This window comes from Anabrus simplex, chromosome 2 (assembly GCF_040414725.1).
Source record: "Anabrus simplex isolate iqAnaSimp1 chromosome 2, ASM4041472v1, whole genome shotgun sequence".
NCBI classification, from domain to species: domain Eukaryota; kingdom Metazoa; phylum Arthropoda; class Insecta; order Orthoptera; family Tettigoniidae; genus Anabrus; species Anabrus simplex.
Window position 1 is genome coordinate 406,891,384 of NC_090266.1, and position 18,612 is coordinate 406,909,995.

Sequence of the window (18,612 nt, forward strand, 5' to 3'; positions counted from 1 at the left end):
CTCACAATCCCACAAACATTCATCCGTTCTCTCACTCATACTGAAAATTCACACAGTAGAAAAATATTATGTACAGAAGGTTTCAATATATATACATCCTTTTTACCTCTTTACAAAATTTCTCTGGAGGTAGTTCTTTTATCTGTGGTGGGAGTTCATTCCACAGCCGAGCAGAACGATTAAAGAAGCCACTTTGATATGATACTGTTCTTGCAAATGGAGGGAAAAGGGACATACCTCGACCTCTTTAAGTGGAACGATAGTTCAGCTGTAAGCGGTTGAAAGGGTTTATATGAATGTTACCTGCGAGGGATTTTCTCAGGAAAGCAATATCTATTTGTTTACATAGGGTAGTTATGGGGGGCAGTGACCTGGCTGTATTTAAATGACCGTGTTGAGTAATTAGTCGTTCTGCTCGGCGTTGAATTCTCTCTAGTTTCGTCATGTTCTCCACTGTAGTAGGTGCCAGGAAGGAAGCCCGTACAACAGTACTGACCGTACTAATGACAAATAGGCTGTCTGAACTGCTTAGGGAGCAACAAGATTAATGGACATTGTCCTGCAAAAATTTATGCCAACTTTGATTTGTCAGGCAAAGTAACAGTCTTGCACTGTCAAAATCGCATAGGTCAACCAGAAGTCGTCTAAGACAATCACCAGCCGAAAAACTGACATTGCAGCCAAGTTTGCAATGAAAGTTCCATTCAATAAAATGCTAGATTACATTAGAGATTCCTTGGGTAGCTCAGGGCTAGAAAGTATCCACCTACTCATTAGAAAGAATCTATCTCGTGTAGAGCAGCAGTACAGTTTAAAATCAGCCACAGTTTGACACAAAAATGACTGCACGTCTGTCAAATCCAGGATTAATGAGATGGGGATTGCTGGTGATGGCATTAAGGTTTAGAAACTACACAGCATTCTTCTAGAAACACATCCTCAACTGCAAGCTGATGACATCATTCTTATTAGGATGAATGAAGCACAAAGGGGAATGCTTCGACAGTATGGCAACAATTCTGAATTTTTTGATGGTACTCATGGCCTCAGCAATTACAGATTTGAACTTACAACTCTTCTCGTTCTAGATGATCTTTCTCAGGGATTTCCATGTGCTTTTATGTTCTCAAGTAGAAGTGACATGTGTTATGACACTGTTCTTTCATGTTATAAGAAATGCATTGTCAGAAGCCCTTCGACTGAGAGTATATGTCAGATATGGCAGAAATGTATTATAATGCTTGGTCTATGGTAATGCTACCTCCCAAATTTTGCCTATTTTGTGCATGGCATGTTTATCATGCCTGGCAAAAATAAAATCTTTCAAAAGTGAACAGTTAAGAGAAGCAGTTTGAAGTGTACGAACTGCTGCTGACTTTATTAAAAGAAAGGGATGAGACAGAATTTTCTAAAATGATAGAACAAGTTTTAATCATATTGAAGAGTGACCCAAGCACCAGGGCTTTTGGTTTGCAATTCAAAAGTGAGTACGAACCGTGTGTTTCCAATTGGGCCTACTGTTACCGCCTGCATTTAAGAGTGAACACAAATATGCATCTTGAATGAATGTATGGTGTATTGAAACACATTTACATGGGTGAGATAGAACCCCAGAAGTTGGATGTAGCCATTAATATGCTTATGACTTTTGTGAGAGATAAACTCTATGATAGACTAATTTACATCCACAGACGTAAAGTTACCAGCACATTGTCAGTGATTTGACAACGGCACCAAAGTTCACTGCTGCTGTCTGAGGAAAGTGTTGTCTGCGAGAGAGAAATATGGAAGTTTTCCTCACGAAACAGGAACAAAATTTACGAAGTGTGGAAGACAGACAAACCGAGCTGAAGCTGTAGTCTACAATGCAATGAATGCAAGGCATGTATTCATCAATTCATCTGTGGCTGTCTGGATTCATCTATTAAATTCAATATGTGTACACATATTCTGCCGAATGATACCAATAACTACAGCGGGAGGAGATGAGTCTTCAGAAAGCAGCCTAATTATTCAAGAACATCCACACATTGAGGAGCAAGATATTATTCTTAGACAGTTACACACTACATGAGAAAATGTGCAAACATAGAGCAAAGTAAAGCAAAACTTGCCAGGGGCTTTACGTCGCACCGACACAGATAGGTCTTATGGCGACGATGGGATAGGAAAGGCCTAGGAGTTGGAAGGAAGCGGCCGTGGCCTTAATTAAGGTACAACCCCAGCATTTGCCTGGTGTGAAAATGGGAAACCACGGAAAACCATTTTCAGGGCTGCCGATAGTGGGATTCGAACCTACTATCTCCCGGATGCAAGCTCACAGCCGCGCGCCTCTACGCGCACGGCCAACTCGCCCGGTAATAGTGTTCAATTAATTCTCCTAGCTTGGGGACGGGGTGTTTGTGTTGTTGCAACACTTCCCCCTGCATATTCAGACAACACGCTACACTACCAACCTCCACATAAACAAGCAATAATGATTACCTCCTTCACTGTAAGGCTGGCATCAGGAAGGGCATCCAGCCGTAAAACAGGGCCAAATCCCTCGACACAGTTCGCACCCGCGACCCCACAGTTGTGGGAAAAGCGTAAGAAAAATAATTCTTACATGTACTGCTTTATTTCTGAAGTAGAACTGTTTTTTTAATATTAGGTTTAATTTAGTGCGTTACAAGACTAGTCTCTTTCCTTGAGTACCTGAAAGTTGGTGTACTCTACCATGAGAATGAAGTGACTAAAAACAGCCTGCTCCTGTTGAATAACACCATGGGTCTGCTCAAAGCTTTACAACTCCATGCAACGGACGAACGACCAACAGTGTCCTCACTCCACATGAACACTGCGGAGAAGTTTGGAATTGAATCCAGGATTTTGGCACGGAATCTAGTGAATAGAAATTGTACACCACCGACTTTTCAACACTGCTGGCCAACATTCTTACAGTGAAATTCCTTTTCTTGACCAACGGGACTCGGACCAGCTAAGCACGGTGTCAGACCATATAGACTTGACGCTTTAATGATCTTGGCCACCAGGTGGGCAACGGAGGAGTGTTTTGCTTTAGAAGATTTCAAACAAGTTCCTGTATACTAAAAAAATTACACATGCTATGTACGGTACTGAAGATATACTCCCTGCCATGTAAGCTTGTATACTAAGGATACAACCTTACTCTTTCTCCCCTGTTAATACTGAAGGTAGTGATTTGTAGTTATTTTCTAAGAGTTGGGTTCGATTCAGTGTCGCTAACCATGTAGTTTGTGGACCCTACTTGCCGATGTGAGGTCTTTTAGAGATTTTGCTTTACGTCACACCCATACAGATAGGTCTTATTGTGACGATGGGATAGGAAAGACCTAGGAATTAGAAGGAAGCGGCTGTGGCCTTAATTAAGGTACAGCCCCAGCATTTGCCTGGTGTGAAAATTGTAAACCATGGAAACCGACAGTGGGATTCGAACCCACTACCTCCTGGATGCAAACTCATAGCTGCGCGCTCCTAACCGCATGGCCAACTCGCCCGGTAAACTTATCATTCCGAGGTTGTGCAGCTCTTTTCAGGTACACCCCTACTGGAGGGGAGCTGCACTATCTTAGCCACATACCAGCCCTCCTGCCATTCTTAAATTTCTAGCAGTACCGGGAATTGAACCCGGGCCCCTAAGGACGGCAGCTAATAACACCAACCGTTACACCAAGGAGGCAGACTAGTGAGGTCTTCTCTTTTTGTAATGCTATTTGTTCGGGGTGTTGAGCTAGAAAGATCTTTTGCCCCTACTTGCACCATATGTTATGAACCTGCGTGTATTTGGAAATTGCGGAAGTGTAAAGTGTTGAATGTGAGGAAAGGAATGTTAAGGACGACACAAACACCCAGTCCCCAGGCCAGGGATATTAATCATTTACAATTAAAACCCCCGGGGCCGCCGGATGACAGGCGGACGCGTTGCCTCTACACCGCGGGGCCGAACATGTGAGGTCTTGCAGTTACTGTTAATCTTGCAGGCTGGCATTATGTTATGATTTTTTTTGTGACTTGAGAGATTACACGCATCAATACATAGGCTACTGTTCATTAGATTTAACCCTAAAACTTTCAATCTATATCAGAGGTGCTCAGCTGGGCTCCCGGTCAGGCTAGCCCAGTGCGGCCAGGCTGGCGTGACGTAAATGTGGGCAGCTTACGTAGCAAGCATTCGCCACAGTGAAGCGAGAGAGCGAACACACTTTGCAGGGAAGCGAGGGAGCATTGACGTTTGATTGTGATTACGAAGCTCTCCTCCACTACTCAACGAAGTGCTGACTGGGATACATTATTTAAAGTAAAACTCTATAATCGCAACAAAAAACTGACCATTTTTTAAGATATTCCAGTTTGATTTATACTGCACTCGATATAAACAGTCAGTTTTATTTTCTTATTTATACTGTAAATTCAAAGAAAACTGACACGTTAAAATTTTTGTGTTACAATCTACAAAGCTACAAGTTTTTAAGCATACAAGCTATGATTTACAATTCCTTGGAAGGGAATGACAGTATTTCCATTTTTTTTAAAGTGAAATTCTTGTTATTCATTAAGCAAAAAGTAATATAATTTCATAATGTAACAATGATTTTGCACAGTGTTGTAGTGTTGTGTGACTTTCCCTGTTCACTGAATTTCTGAAAACAGTATTGAAAATTTAACCAGTGTCCAGTGATAAATTTAGAAAAGCATTTCAAGTTACACATCAGTGATTACTTTGATTGTCTCCAAGAATTCCTCTATATTTTCCTCACTGTAACTTGGATGAAATCTTCCACTCCTTCTGCCCTCAGTTGTACTCTGGTTAGTCTATCATTAACACAGTTACCCTATCCACATTTTAATCCAGGATCACTCCTACACCATTCTTTGCCAAACCTCCTCCACTCCAGTGTAGCGTGTACCCTTTCCTCATGCTCTTCACTCCCTTTGCCCTCAACTTGACCTCACTCAGTTTTACAAGGTGAACCCACTTATCGAGTGGAACTGGGTGCTTTAAAACGTGTTAGCAAAAAAAAATTGTACAGCTGAAAATATTGTTCCACAAGACATTTGCATGGGCATCAAAGTTCATCCAGCAAAAAATAAAAGATGTGGAATCTTCTGAAAGAACACCTTGGGACTGCATGGAGGGATCGTGCAGAGCTTTGTTGGTATAAAGAAGTATTAGGAACACAATCCATGGTTGAAAATTACAATCCAGATGAAGATGAGCCAATAATTGACGTTTCTCTATTTGTCTAAACTTTTCTTTAAATATTATAGCTCATAATATGTCATTTTTCAATTCTGTTGCCCACATTTCATTAGTTAGAGTTTTGAATAAACATCTTTTTAAATATCATATCCGAGTTTACATACCAATGTCATTCCCCACAATCTGCCCCTCCATTTCCAAAGCGAGTCTTGTACAAGTTCGGTTGTTCCAAATGGAGGTCTTGTCCTTATGGCTATTCCAAAGTTAGTCTTGTTGAACTTAATTTTGTTAATTACTAATTATTTATGATACATAGAGCAAAAACAGTTTTTAAAAGTGAATCTATTACGAGACTACATCATAATAAAACCAGGCACAATGATACTTTCCAAGGAATGTGAGCTTAAAACGTTTTTCATGATTCCCAAAAGTTTTCGAAATTGGACAAGACTCTTATCTGGAACTGACCGACTCATATAGAGTGTGACGCATAACACACAAGCACACTGTTTTTTTGTTTTTTTACAATTTTGCTTCACGTCGCACCAACACAGATAGATCTTATGGCAACGATGGGATAGAACAGGCCTAGGAGTGGGAAGGAACCGACTGTGGCCTTAATTAACCATGGAAAACCATCTTCAGGACTGCCGATAATGAGGTTCGAACCCACAGTCTCCCGGATGCAAGCTCACAGCTGCGCGCCCCCAACCGTAAACTCGCCCGGTCAAACACACTTTAATGTTAATAATGTTATTTGCTTTACGTCCCACTAATTACAGGGTCTTTATTTGTGCTTGGCAAGGACTTTCTCGCTCGACACTGGCCGCCGATGACAGGCCGCTACTGGGCGCTGGCGCGCGTGGTTTCCGGCACTTCCTGCAGTTGCTGAGAGCTGAGCTCCGAGATAGCAGGGTGTTCAATTAAGCTACTGCGTACTGTATGTCGTATAGTGTTTTATTGTGATTGTGTACAGTGCTGTAATGTATGTGAAATATTCGTTACACGTGAACGTGTATATGTGCACAACACTTACATTAAGTGCAGAAAATCATGCGCTAGAACAAGACAAAGTTTCGAGCGAAATTTCCAGAGAGACCCATTCCTATCAATCGGACAATAAAACTACTGGTCAAGAGATTCAAACGTATAGGTTCAGTAAAGATTAAAAATAGACATAAAGGCCGTTATCCCCTTACTGAAGCGCGTTTGGTACGAGGATCATAAGTAAAAATCTGTTGCCCCCTCGTAGCCCAGATTTAATGGCGTGTGATTTTTATTTGTGGGAAAAGTTAAAAAATGTAATTTATGGGAACAACCCTCACATACGAAACTTACAGACAATATAAGAGCTGCAATTGCATCCATCAGTGCTGAAGAAATTGGTAGAGTAACCGAAAACTTCATTAGGAAATACCGATTATGTTTGGCAACGCATGGGGAACATTTTCAGCATAAACTGTAAAAATTGTGAGTAAAATGCATGATAATGATTTTGAGCACCGTATTCTGCCGTACATACGCACGCGCGGTAGCCGGCAACTGAACCGTCGCTGGCGGCCAAGGTCGCGCGAGAAAGTTCTTACCAAGCATAAATAAAGACCCTGCACTTCTATGATTTTCGGAGACGCCGAGGTCCCGAAATTTTGCCCTGCAGGAGTTCTTTTACGTGCCAGTAAATGTACCGACACGAGGCTGACTTATCTGAGCACCTTCAAAAAACACCAAACTGAGCCAGAATCGAATCTCCCTAGTTGGGGTCAGAAGGCCAGCCACTCAGCCCGGCAAAAAAAAAAAAAAAAAAAAAAAAAACCAACATACTTTGAAGGAGAATGTTATTTTACGAGAAAGTACAAGTGGGCAACCATATTCTCTTAACAACACTTATCAGAGGGAAAATGCTATTTTGCTTTACGTCGCACCGACACAGATTTGTCTTACGGCGACGATGGGATAGGAAAGACCTAGGAATTGGAAGGAAGTGGCCGTGGCCTTAAGGTACACCCCGGCATTTGGCTGGTGTGAAAATGGGAAACCACGGAAAACCATCTTCAGGGCTGCCGACAGTGGGGCTCGAACCCACTATCTCCCGATTACTTGATACTGGCCGCACTTAAGCGACTGCAGCTATCGAGCTCGGTCGGGGGAAAATGAAGAGAATACATGTCGGCATTCCTAACAACTCTCGAACTACCATAGGACAACCACTTAGTCAAAGCACATTTTTGCCGGCTCAGATACCACTAATCAGGATTTATTTTAAATTTAACAATATGAATTAAGAAGTTAAAACTGGCGATTGAGTAATGTGAAAACATTGTTACAAACAAAGATAAGAAGATACTATATCAACGAAAATGTCTTAACTAATAACCATGAAAAGAAATACAGCTACTTACATCATTCCCGAATTCTTCAGCCGGGCGTGACAACAAACTAGCTCCTGCGAGAAGTTCTTGCGCTCCCTGAAATAACATTAAATATACTTTAAGACCAGCAATAATGACAAACATCACCAATTATGCAAAGAATTACAAGGTTTCTAACCAATTCCTCTGTCATGCTGCTAGAACAAATTCCACCATGCGGATCGAGCAATCTTCTGTCATTCTTATTCTTATTCTTCATTAATGATTGCTTTCAGCCGAAGCTCTCTGACCTGTCACCAATATCTTTGATAACACTGCCTACTCGATCTGCAACCGATCAAGACCAACTACAATACCTCAGACCAAGACCAACTACAATATCTCAGACCTTAACCGACCCATCGAAACTGCCCATAATGGCGGCAGCTGGAATGCTAAAATGCGTTTGTTTTGATTTGTGTAAGTCGTATTGTTACCAAATATTTACGGAAATTTTAATATTATTAATCGTATATTATATTTATTTATAGTCTTAAGAAGGTTACAGATCATCTTTCAGTGCCGTAAGAAGCTATTTGTTCTCAAAGAGCTTATTTATTCCAACAATATTGGTGGTGATAAGGTTAATGTTGATTCTCATGTTCTTCTCTGAAAGTTTTTTCCTTCATTTTTAGTTACCTATGCAATATTTTTATAGTTTAATGTGCTGTGTGCCTGGATGTAAGTAAGAGCTTCAGTGTTCCCGTTTCCAAAAGACCTAGTATTAAGGCAAACTTGGGTTAAGAGCATTCGTAAGGAAAACTTCGAACCGAATCATACGACTAATAATGTTGTGTGGATTAATCATTTTATCATTTTTGAAATCAAATGTATTGTCAGGGAAGACATTATATACCCATAGAAGATGATAATCAAATTCGAGTGTCGCGCAAACTTAATGATGCCTATCCAAGCATTCGCCTTATCAGCCAACGTACCTTACTACAAAGAACATTATATCAGTCCCAGAAATCATGATTAAATTTATGATTTAGAGACTAATTTATTCTTAAACGGTGGTGCAAGAATGATGTAATAAATTTTCAACGTTTTACAATGAACATGCGTAAACTAAACCTAACCCCATTTCCCGTCAGTGAACATAAGGTTTATGTTTTTTATATATAAATTACAATTATGCCATGAATTCTGGTGAGTTTTAAGCTGACGAGTGCTTTAGATGGTCAAGTGTATCATACAAATATCGCTTGTACCTACTCAACAATACAGGTGGATTTTGGAGGGTTGAAATTTTGTTGGAGAAATTTGTTTGCGTGTTTTCCATAATAATGGGCTGAGGTTAATGGTGGTGTTACATAGTATTTGATGTAAGATTAATTATGTTCTTTGTTGACATCTATATATCGCATTTGCTGACCGGAGATCCATATTGCACCCGCTCACCTCCTGAGTCCAAGACTAGCCTTAATCTCAGGGGTGATCAGTTCGTATAAGACGTTAAAAATTTATAATCAAAAATAAAAATATATATAGGCGCACCAAATGAACACAGGGATGAACGGGGCATGCAAATTAAGTTAACGGGGGACGGCTCGTTCATGGATACGAATTATAGACTCCACAATACGACTGGGAAGTGACAACTTAAATTTCATGGGCATACTGGACTAACTACAATAAAAAGATATGGAAACTGTTTCCTATTGAAATTGCAATGAGGAGCAATTTATTCACTTATTTTGCAAACTGCACATGATGACAATTATTACATTGGGAAAATTCCATCCTAAAAAGGAAATGACATAATACTTGGATTCACCTCACTACTCTGGTAGTGCAAAGTATTAGGTGAATTCGCCTCATTGGTTACTGGGGATCGAATCCACATCCGTATGAGTGGACGTTTCACCACTGGAAATCATCCTTCGGAGACGAAGGCATGAGAGTAACTATTTACTGTAATCTCCCAGTTCCGTTGGACATGAGTCACTTCCGGTATGTACATTCCGGTGAGCCAGACCCCCACCGTGGAAATGTTATCGTATTTAAAACTGGAATTTATAATACGGACAAACTCTAGCCTGTATTTCCAGATTCACAAACGTGCCAGGTGTAGCTCATTAACTCAAAGCTTATCTCAATATTTACTTTTGTCAATACGACAAAACGTACGGAAAGGTTCGTTACTATGCTCTGACAATGAAGACATGTACCGTCCGTGGGTTATTTCGCATCTACCGCTAAGAATCTCCCACGTGGAAACCCAACATCTGGTTCCGACCAGTTCGACACATGACGACTGTCCCTATCATATCTTCCTATGATTATTAAATAATTATCATTCTTTATCTGATCATTATCATATTCTTTGATTAGCAACAATAATATTATTATTATCATTAATTTCAATTATAATCCTGTATTAGATTATTATCATTTGTCATCCGGGATGATTATATGCTAACCCTTGCCGACGTTTCAAACGAAGGGTCATTCTTCCTCGTGATTTATCCGCACAAATTAATGATCAGTTTCATAATAAATTATTGTTATTATTATTATTATTATTACTATTATTATAATATTCGTAACACTGAATCATCGTCCATTAAATACCTTAATTGCCTTTCATCATAATTCTTATTCTCAAAATACTATTGCAAGTTCTTCTTCTTCTTCAAATTTATTATTATTATTATTATTATTATTATTATTATTATTATTATTATTATTATTATTATTATTATTATATTCGAAACACTGAATCATCGTCCAGTAAATATCTTAATTTCCTTTCATCATATTTTTTATTCTCAAAATACTATTGCAATTTCTTTATCTTCTTCTTCAACTTTTATTATTATTATTATTATTATTATTATTATTATTATTATTATTATTATTATTATTATTATTATTATTATTATTATTTATTTTTATCAGTGGAGAGTATCATTATCGCATCACTTATTCATCATGGCTTTAATATTTTACATTGATCTCACCAGAATTATTCTCAAATTAATCTAAAAAATTCTTCCTATTATTCCTCTTCATATTGTTATTACTATTATTATTGTAACTTAATTCCACGTGTTACACTACCGTTAGCGATATTTGTGGTTAATGCATAAGCTTTTACAATTTCGGTCTACTTTGGCACAAAGCAATTGATTTAAGACAAGATTCACTTGGATTATTATTATTATTATTATTATTATTATTATTATTATTATTATTATTATTATTATTTGATTCGTTGTGCCCAGCTGTGGAGCGCGTTTGAACTTATTTTGCACAATGTTTCTTCTTCTTTTCTTCCCAATATCTCTTCATTTTTTCACTGTGTTTCATTCTGCGTGTTTCTGTCCAGCCTGTATTTTTTCTTGTTGGTTTCTCCGCAAATTTATGTTTGTTTACTAAGCTTCTAAATTTCACTCGATCTTGAATGGTTTCGTCCTCAATACCCATTTCTTGTAGATCTTCATGAATTTCTGCTAACCAATTGTTGCGGATTTTCAGGGTTAGAGCTAGATTTAGAATTTTCTTTGTCAGCCTGTTGTTATCCATTCTGTGTAGGTGTCCGTAGAATTTTAGTCGTCTCTTTCTGATGGTATCTGTGATTTTTTTCTGTGAATTGAAAAATTTCGTGTGGTTTCTTTTTCATCCAAATTCCATTTTCGAACTTTGGTCCTAGGATTTTTCTGAGAATTTTCCTCTCTTGTTTCTCAATGCTTTTCATTTGTGACCTGCCGCCAATAATCTGTGTTTCAGATGCATAAAGTGCCTCTGGTTTGATGACTGTATTGTAGTGTCGTAATTTTGCATTTTTTGATATACATCTTTTGTTGTATCTGTTCCATGTGATTTTGTAAGCCCTTTGCAGTTTAGCAGTTCTTTCTTTGTTAGCTTCCTGATTTAACCCTGCTGGCTGAATAATTTCACCTAGATATTTGAATTTGTCTACTTGGGAAATTATTCCACAATTGGTGATTAATGGTTGATTGTCGAATCTTGATTTAGTTCCTTCCATAAACTGCGTCTTTTCAAATGAAATTTGAAGTCCGGTTTTTGCGGCTATTTCATTCAATTTTTCTATGGATTGGATTGCTTCTTGTCTGTTGTTCGAAAGGATCGCAAGGTCATCTGCGAAAGCTAAGCAGTCAAGGTGAATTTTGTCTTTAAGAAGTCTGCCAATGTTTATACCTTTAGTTTCTTTTCTCCATTCACGAATCACTTTTTCCAAAACTAAATTGAATAGTGGTGGGGATAGTCCATCTCCCTGTCGGACGCCAGTTCTGATTTCGAACGGTTCATAAATTTCTCCCAAGAACTTAACTTTTGATGTTGTGTTGGTCAGAGTTTGTTTAATCAATTCCCTCGTTTTCCTGTCGACTTGAAATTCCTCTAGTATGTTGAACAGGGTCTGTCGATCTATGGAATCATACGCTTTTTTGAAGTCAACAAAGGTGATTACTGTTTGTTTGGTTTTGCGAATCTGTAGTATGGTTTTTAGGTTTAGGATTTGTTCTGCGCAGGATCTCCCTTTTCGGAATCTAGCCTGATAATCTCCGATCAAGTGGTCTGTTTGTTTCTCTAATCTATTAAGTAGAGCTTTAGAGAAGATTTTATATACGAGTGAGAGAAGAGAAATTCCTCTGTAGTTGTTAATATCTGATTTGCCTCCTTTCTTGTGAAGTGGGTGAATCAATGCACATTTCCAATCCTCCGGAATTTCTTCAGAAAACCAAATGTCCTGTAAGATTTTTTTAATACTCTGGGCCAGTTTGTCACCACCAATTTTCAACATTTCAGCGATTATTCCATCTTCTCCTGGTGCTTTGTTGTCTTTTAAATCTCTGATTATTTGTTTGAATTCTTGTAATGTGGGGGGTTCTGAATCTGGATTAGGTGTTGGTTTTTCATAGGTGAATTGTTCCTTTGGAGATTCACAGTTTAAAAGGTCCATGAAATGGTTTGCTAGGACTTCACAATTTCCCTTATTACTTGTTTCCAAAGTCCCATCTGTACGTTTGAAACAGAGACTAGGTGCCTGGTAATTGGATACTTCTTCTCTGAATGTTCTGTAGAAGTTCTGTGTATTGTTTTTCTTGAAATCTTCTTCTATTTCTACCAGTCTGTTTTGATCATATTTTCGTTTTTCAGATCTGATGATTTTTGAGGTTTGTTTCTCTGTTTTGAAGAATTCATCACGATTTTGATCAGTTTTATGGGAACTCCAGTTTAGCCAGGACCTAATTCTGACTTCTATGGCCTTGTCACAGGTGTCATCCCACCACCTACGTTTGCGTTTCCTTGGGGGATTGCTGATGTTTTGTGAAGCTTTCAAGAGTGTGTCCTTGAGTTCTAGCCAGTTTGAAGGAGCATCGTTGGAGATATTCGCAAGGAAATTGTCTGAGTTCTGTCTCAGAAATTCAGGGTCGATTCTTGGGTTTCTGATTGTTTTGGTTTTCTTCCTGTTGGGTTGAAACTTTACTTTAACAAGAGATAGGTGGTGGTCGGAGTCAATAATTCCCTTTTTGACTTTAACGTTCATAATTTCTTTTTGGTTTTTCTTGGAAATAGCCACATCGTCTAGTTGAAATTCTCCTAAATGCATGTTCGGGGATCTCCATGTCATTTTCTTTTGTGGAAGAGCCAGGAAATGGGTTGACATCAATTTTAGATCGAAATTCTCGCAGAAGCCAATTAAACGTTCTCCATTTTTATTGGTTCTTTTGTGAGCAGGGTAAAGTCCTACAGTGGCACTAAATTTCTTCTCTTTGCCAATTTGTGCATTGAAGTCCCCCAGCAGAATTTTGACATGATGTTTTGGAACTTTGGCTGTAGTTTCTTCTAGTAATTCCCAGAAGTCATCTACCTTCTGTGGGTCTTTTTGATTGTAATTGTTTGTAGGTGCATGTGCATTGATTAGTGTATAAGCTTTGTTTCCTGATTTGATTGTCATTAGCGAAATTCTTTCAGAAGGAGATGTAAAGTATAATACCGAATTTGTGATATTTTTTCTCACTGCAAAACCAGTGCCAAATTGTAATATTTTGTTAGGGAGGAGGGTAGCTGGTTTACCTTTATAAATTCTATAGTTTCCTGATTCAAAATGATTTTCGTCACTGTACCTAGTTTCTTGGAGTGCCAGAATTTGGATGTTGAGTTGGTCTAATGTGTCTGTTAAGTGCTTCAACTTTCCAATTTTGCGAAGCGTGTTGATGTTTAAAGTGCCAATAAAATGTTTTTCCTTTGGGCGAAGAGATTTGGGAAGCTCCGATACATTCCCGCATGATGTTCTCGGTCCCCCAGAATCCGATGACCGAGAAAACCTAGTATGAATACTAGGGCCTGGGGTAGTAGTATCATTAACTGACGTTGCCATCATGCTATTATTATTATTATTATTATTATTATTATTATTATTAAAAACGGATAGTTTTATATTTTTATCTCCACTCTCTAGAATTCAGTCACATATGTTAAATCCCGTTATGAACCACAAAACTGGTTTATATCGGTCGGGACAACATGGTATTCCGGACCGCACCTTCAGTTTCGTACTGCAGTTAATTTTATGGGGAAACATGCCCTCCCAAGACACATCTCACAACCTATGACACATCGCGGCTGGGCAAATACCTCCAATGCCGGCGATTGCTAAACTATTCCTTCCAATTCATTTGAAGTCCATTTTTCATTGGAACTCTTCAAACATTTAATTCATAAATTAATCCTCGCTGCGTGGATTCTGCCACTCATAACACCGGAATCGGCATTTTATATCATCTTAGGCCTTGAGATTCACCTATTTCATCATTACAAACAGTACGGCTCAATATTACTTCATGCCAGATTTTCGTCACTCATGACTTCCAACTCTAAATATGGGCTCAAACCACTCTGGGCTTTCAACATAACGTGACCATCCTATACACGTGCCTCTATCACTTTTAAACAACTTTTAATGGTTAAGATAAAGTCCAAAAACGTAAAATCAACAACTTGCGTAAAAAAATAAAACTTACTGCCCGAATTAAAGTCTTTAACGCTACATGTTATCTCCACATTGATTATTATTTCCGCTAGCAAACTCACAAACATTATTATTATCTCTCACTCGCAAACACACCAAGCAGTATTATTATTATTATTATTATTATTATTATTATTATTATTATTATTATTATTATTATTATTATTATTATTATTATTATTATTATTATTATTATTATTATTATTATGACCTTCAGTACGCAACACAAATTTTACACTCTGGCACTTTCATAATCTGGCTGTCTGGTAACAAATATTTTGTTAAAAATGAAGCCATGTTTTCCAGTGTTGACTTAGTTAAATGTAACAAAGGCTTTTCAGTCTGTCAAACACATAGCAAATACAATGTAAATTAAAACACTATAAACATATCTGAAAAAAAACATACAAAGAATGACATGTTTCGTTCTACAAGAACATCCTCAGATTCTATCAAATCACTTGAAAATAAGCTTATATATGTACAGTATTGTTTACGTAGCGTAAACTTGTCAATGATAGATAACTGATAACATGAAACAGTAATGACAAAAAATAAAATATATACAATCATTAATATAATGTCACCAAACACTATTTCAGGACTGTAACAAATATTCATACTAAAATACAAATAATCACCGCAGTGATTGAAAATCAAATACATGGGTTAGCACAAAAAGAAATCTAACACATGAAGTGAACTTAATCAAATTATTCACAAACAGCATGCATTAATTGAAAGAAATATCCCACATTTACATTATGTACAACAAACAAATACTCAATTACTAATCTAACCCATAATTGCGTTAATATAAATCAGTTCGTCCGTCTATCACAAAAATCATGGATTCGGGAGGCGATCCATGTTAAGTAACCATGATTAATCTACACTGTATCCCGTTTTGTCGCGATAACACACCCAAATATTAAATTCGTGTACTCATTCCTATGTAGAATTCCATTGTCTCGTAGCGGATGAGCAGCCTCATGGCCCCATTGTAATTTACTCGTACATCATATCGCACTTAAAAAAATTAACACAACAAAACACTTCTGGGCGATTACCCATGATTAACACCTTACTAGAAAATTTACAATAATTTATACAAGAATAAAAAAACACTTATAGGTGCCTCTAGACCCAATACACTTGCACAATATATCGTTCCTTGAGCCCGAATCACACGTCGTGACACATTACGACGAAGAGTCGTTTCATCAAACCGGCGCGTATCGCGTTCCTTTTCTAACCGGCACTTCCTGAAGTATACGAGGCCGTCTTGTGATCGCCTTGCTCCTACAGTTCCCTGCTACAGTAATTGTTACACCGTCTATCATGAAATATTTATTTCAGGCTCTGAACACTGCCTTCAAAAAGTACTATCGGCATTCCGTCGATCCCTTAAATTCCAACACAGGAAATGTTGAGACATATATTATTTTCACATACAGTGATACTGATAATTTACACTCGATATTCTGAATAATTATCACCGTTCGTCTTCACCTTCAAGACTACTAACGTACTTTCAATTCTAACAGAATCTATAATGCGTTTTCTGGTACAAAGTCACAGAGTCACCGTGTCAGCATATCAAACTATTTCAAACGAGTGGTTGATGTGAAGCTCGATTCCCTAGTATATATGGTCGACCTGGTTTCGCTCGTGGGATATTTGCGTTCACTCCAGAGGGAGGGGGTTGGTTATTCTAAATCGGCATTTGCAGGTGGATTTCGCTCTCTGAATTTATCCCACTTAATAAACTCGCGATACACATTCACGTGTCGTATTCTGAACTCATATCGTTCGGCGATTACGGAGATATTACTTGATTTCTGTCCTCCACCTTTCGCGCGCTAAGTCGGCGTCCCTGATGGCGTGATCGTCTTGACCAATAGCGAGATAGCGTGGGTCATTTCCTAGAATTCTTTACTTTAATTTATTACAATTACAATTAATCAACATGGGAATATCACAAAAATCCCCTCTATTCAATTTTGGGGTTGAAATAATTTAATTAGTGTTATCGGAGAAGCTAACTGGAGTTCACCTTGTTTTCTCTTATGTTGGCGCATCTGCGAGTCTCTGACGAATTTTGTCATTGGCTACCACTGCAGCAGTTAGTTTAAATACCTCTTCCAGTCAACCTGACAACAAAATGCCTCGAGGCGTTGGAAACACTATTTCGTCTTATTCTCCGTACTGGTGATGCACTTGGCCTCGCCTTATTCAGATATAAAAGCTCCTTCACTTCCTTGTAGTAATTATTTCTGTTGTTGTGAGCGCTTGCTTTTAATCCCCTTAGCTTCTGACCAGGAAATATTCTACCCATTAGGACAGGCTGAACTTTGGCGACAGATTGTCGCGATATGTCTGAAACTCTTCCATCCTCACGAAACTGACACAGTACATAATTTAATATTCCCACATGTCTGCATTTATAATATAATACCAATTCATGATAACTAGGGCCCATCTCATCCGCGTACAATATGTGAAATAATTTTATTCTCTGTGTCTGTTTTAACCTGACGTTGATACAATAATTCTCCCTTCGTTATTTTCCCCTCTGAAATTTCATTTACACTTACAATACGCTATAACGCTACTTTAGGTGTTTAATTATTCATATTTTGAGTTAGTGAGTTGCATTTCGTGACGTCCGACTTGTGATATTTTCTTTAGGTGACTCGAAATAAACATGCATAACCTTTCCCTCAACCTCTCATATCGCACACCGATGTCTGCCATGTTTATTCTGGATTACGGTCTGATGTAATTGTAGTTGGTCTTGCTCAGAGCTTACCGACCTATCGAAACTGTCCATAATGGTGGCAGATGGAGAGCTAGCATGAATTTGTTTGGATTTGTGAGCAGTATAATTGTATGGTTCGGCGGCCGCCACCGCCACCGGCTCCCAGAGGCCTCCTCCGCCACCACCACAGCCAGAGGCCTCCCAGAGGCCTCCTCCGCCACCGCCACAGCCAGAGGCCTCCTCCGCCGCCGCCACACGGGAGGCCTTCCTAGAGGCCCGCTCCACCACCCCCGGGAAGTTTGAATTGGTAAACAAAGCCACGTGCTTTTTTGACAGCTATCATCGACAACAACGCATCGCTAACCTCAGTACTGCCATCTTGACGGGCCTAAACCTCAGTAGTACCAACTTAACCTAACTAGTGCGAGATTTGAATAGGTAAACAAATCCACGTGTTTTTTGACAGCCACGTGCTTTTTGACAGACAACAACGCATCGCCAACCTCAGTACTGCCATCTTGACGGATCTAAACCTCAGTAGTAGAAACTTAACCTAACTAGCGCGAGATTTGAATTTGTAAACAAATCCACGTGCTTTTTGACAGCTGTCATCCGCCATCTTTAAACTACAGAGCACCGTGCGGCCCCCTTTATCGCAGTAGCTGCAAATTCGTCACCTGTCATCCGCAGTGCTGCTATCTTAACGGGCTTAAACCTTAGTGCTACCAACTTAACCTCACTAGCGCCAGGTTTGAATCGGTAAACAAATCCACGTGCTTTTTGACAGCTTTCATCCGTCATCTTTAATCTATAGAACACCGTGCTGCCATCTTTAGCTACTTACCTTTGAAATGTGGTGGCGGATAGTTTGAAAAATGCTTTTTGACAGCAGCCATCTTTAATCCAGAGAGCACCGTGCTGCCCTCTTCAGCTAGATACCTGTGGTGGCAGGCAATTCTACGTGACAGCAGCCATCTTTGAGCACCATGCTGCCCTCTTTGTGGTGGCGGTAAATTCCACGTGCTCTTGTTTGGAAACAAACTCACGTGCTTTTTTCTGGCAGCTGTCATCCGCCATCTTGCATCACAAACCTCAGTGCTGCACTCTTTAGCTAGATACCTTTGAAATGTGGTGGCGGCAAATTCTATGTGCTGTTGTTTGGAAACAAAGCCACGTGCTTTTTTCTGACAGCTGTCATCCGCCATCTTGCATCACA

At 38.9% G+C, this 18,612-nt stretch overlaps 1 protein-coding gene across 2 annotated transcripts in view; it reads right to left on the bottom strand.

The window, feature by feature from the left end:
- LOC136862858 (protein PBDC1) overlaps nucleotides 1-7,891 on the bottom strand; it is an 83,075-nt gene extending 75,184 nt beyond the window's left edge. Inside the window, exons 1-2 of one of the 2 annotated variants that reach the window (XM_067139121.2) lie at nucleotides 7,772-7,891; nucleotides 7,624-7,689 (exon numbers count right to left, since the gene is read on the bottom strand). In XM_067139121.2, the coding sequence (XP_066995222.1) occupies nucleotides 7,624-7,689; nucleotides 7,772-7,852 (147 nt within the window). In that variant the 5' untranslated portion in view covers nucleotides 7,853-7,891. The remainder of the gene's footprint in view (nucleotides 1-7,623; nucleotides 7,690-7,771) is intronic. The other variant, XM_067139119.2, reaches the window with a different exon arrangement.
- Between the last annotated feature and the right edge of the window lie 10,721 nt (nucleotides 7,892-18,612).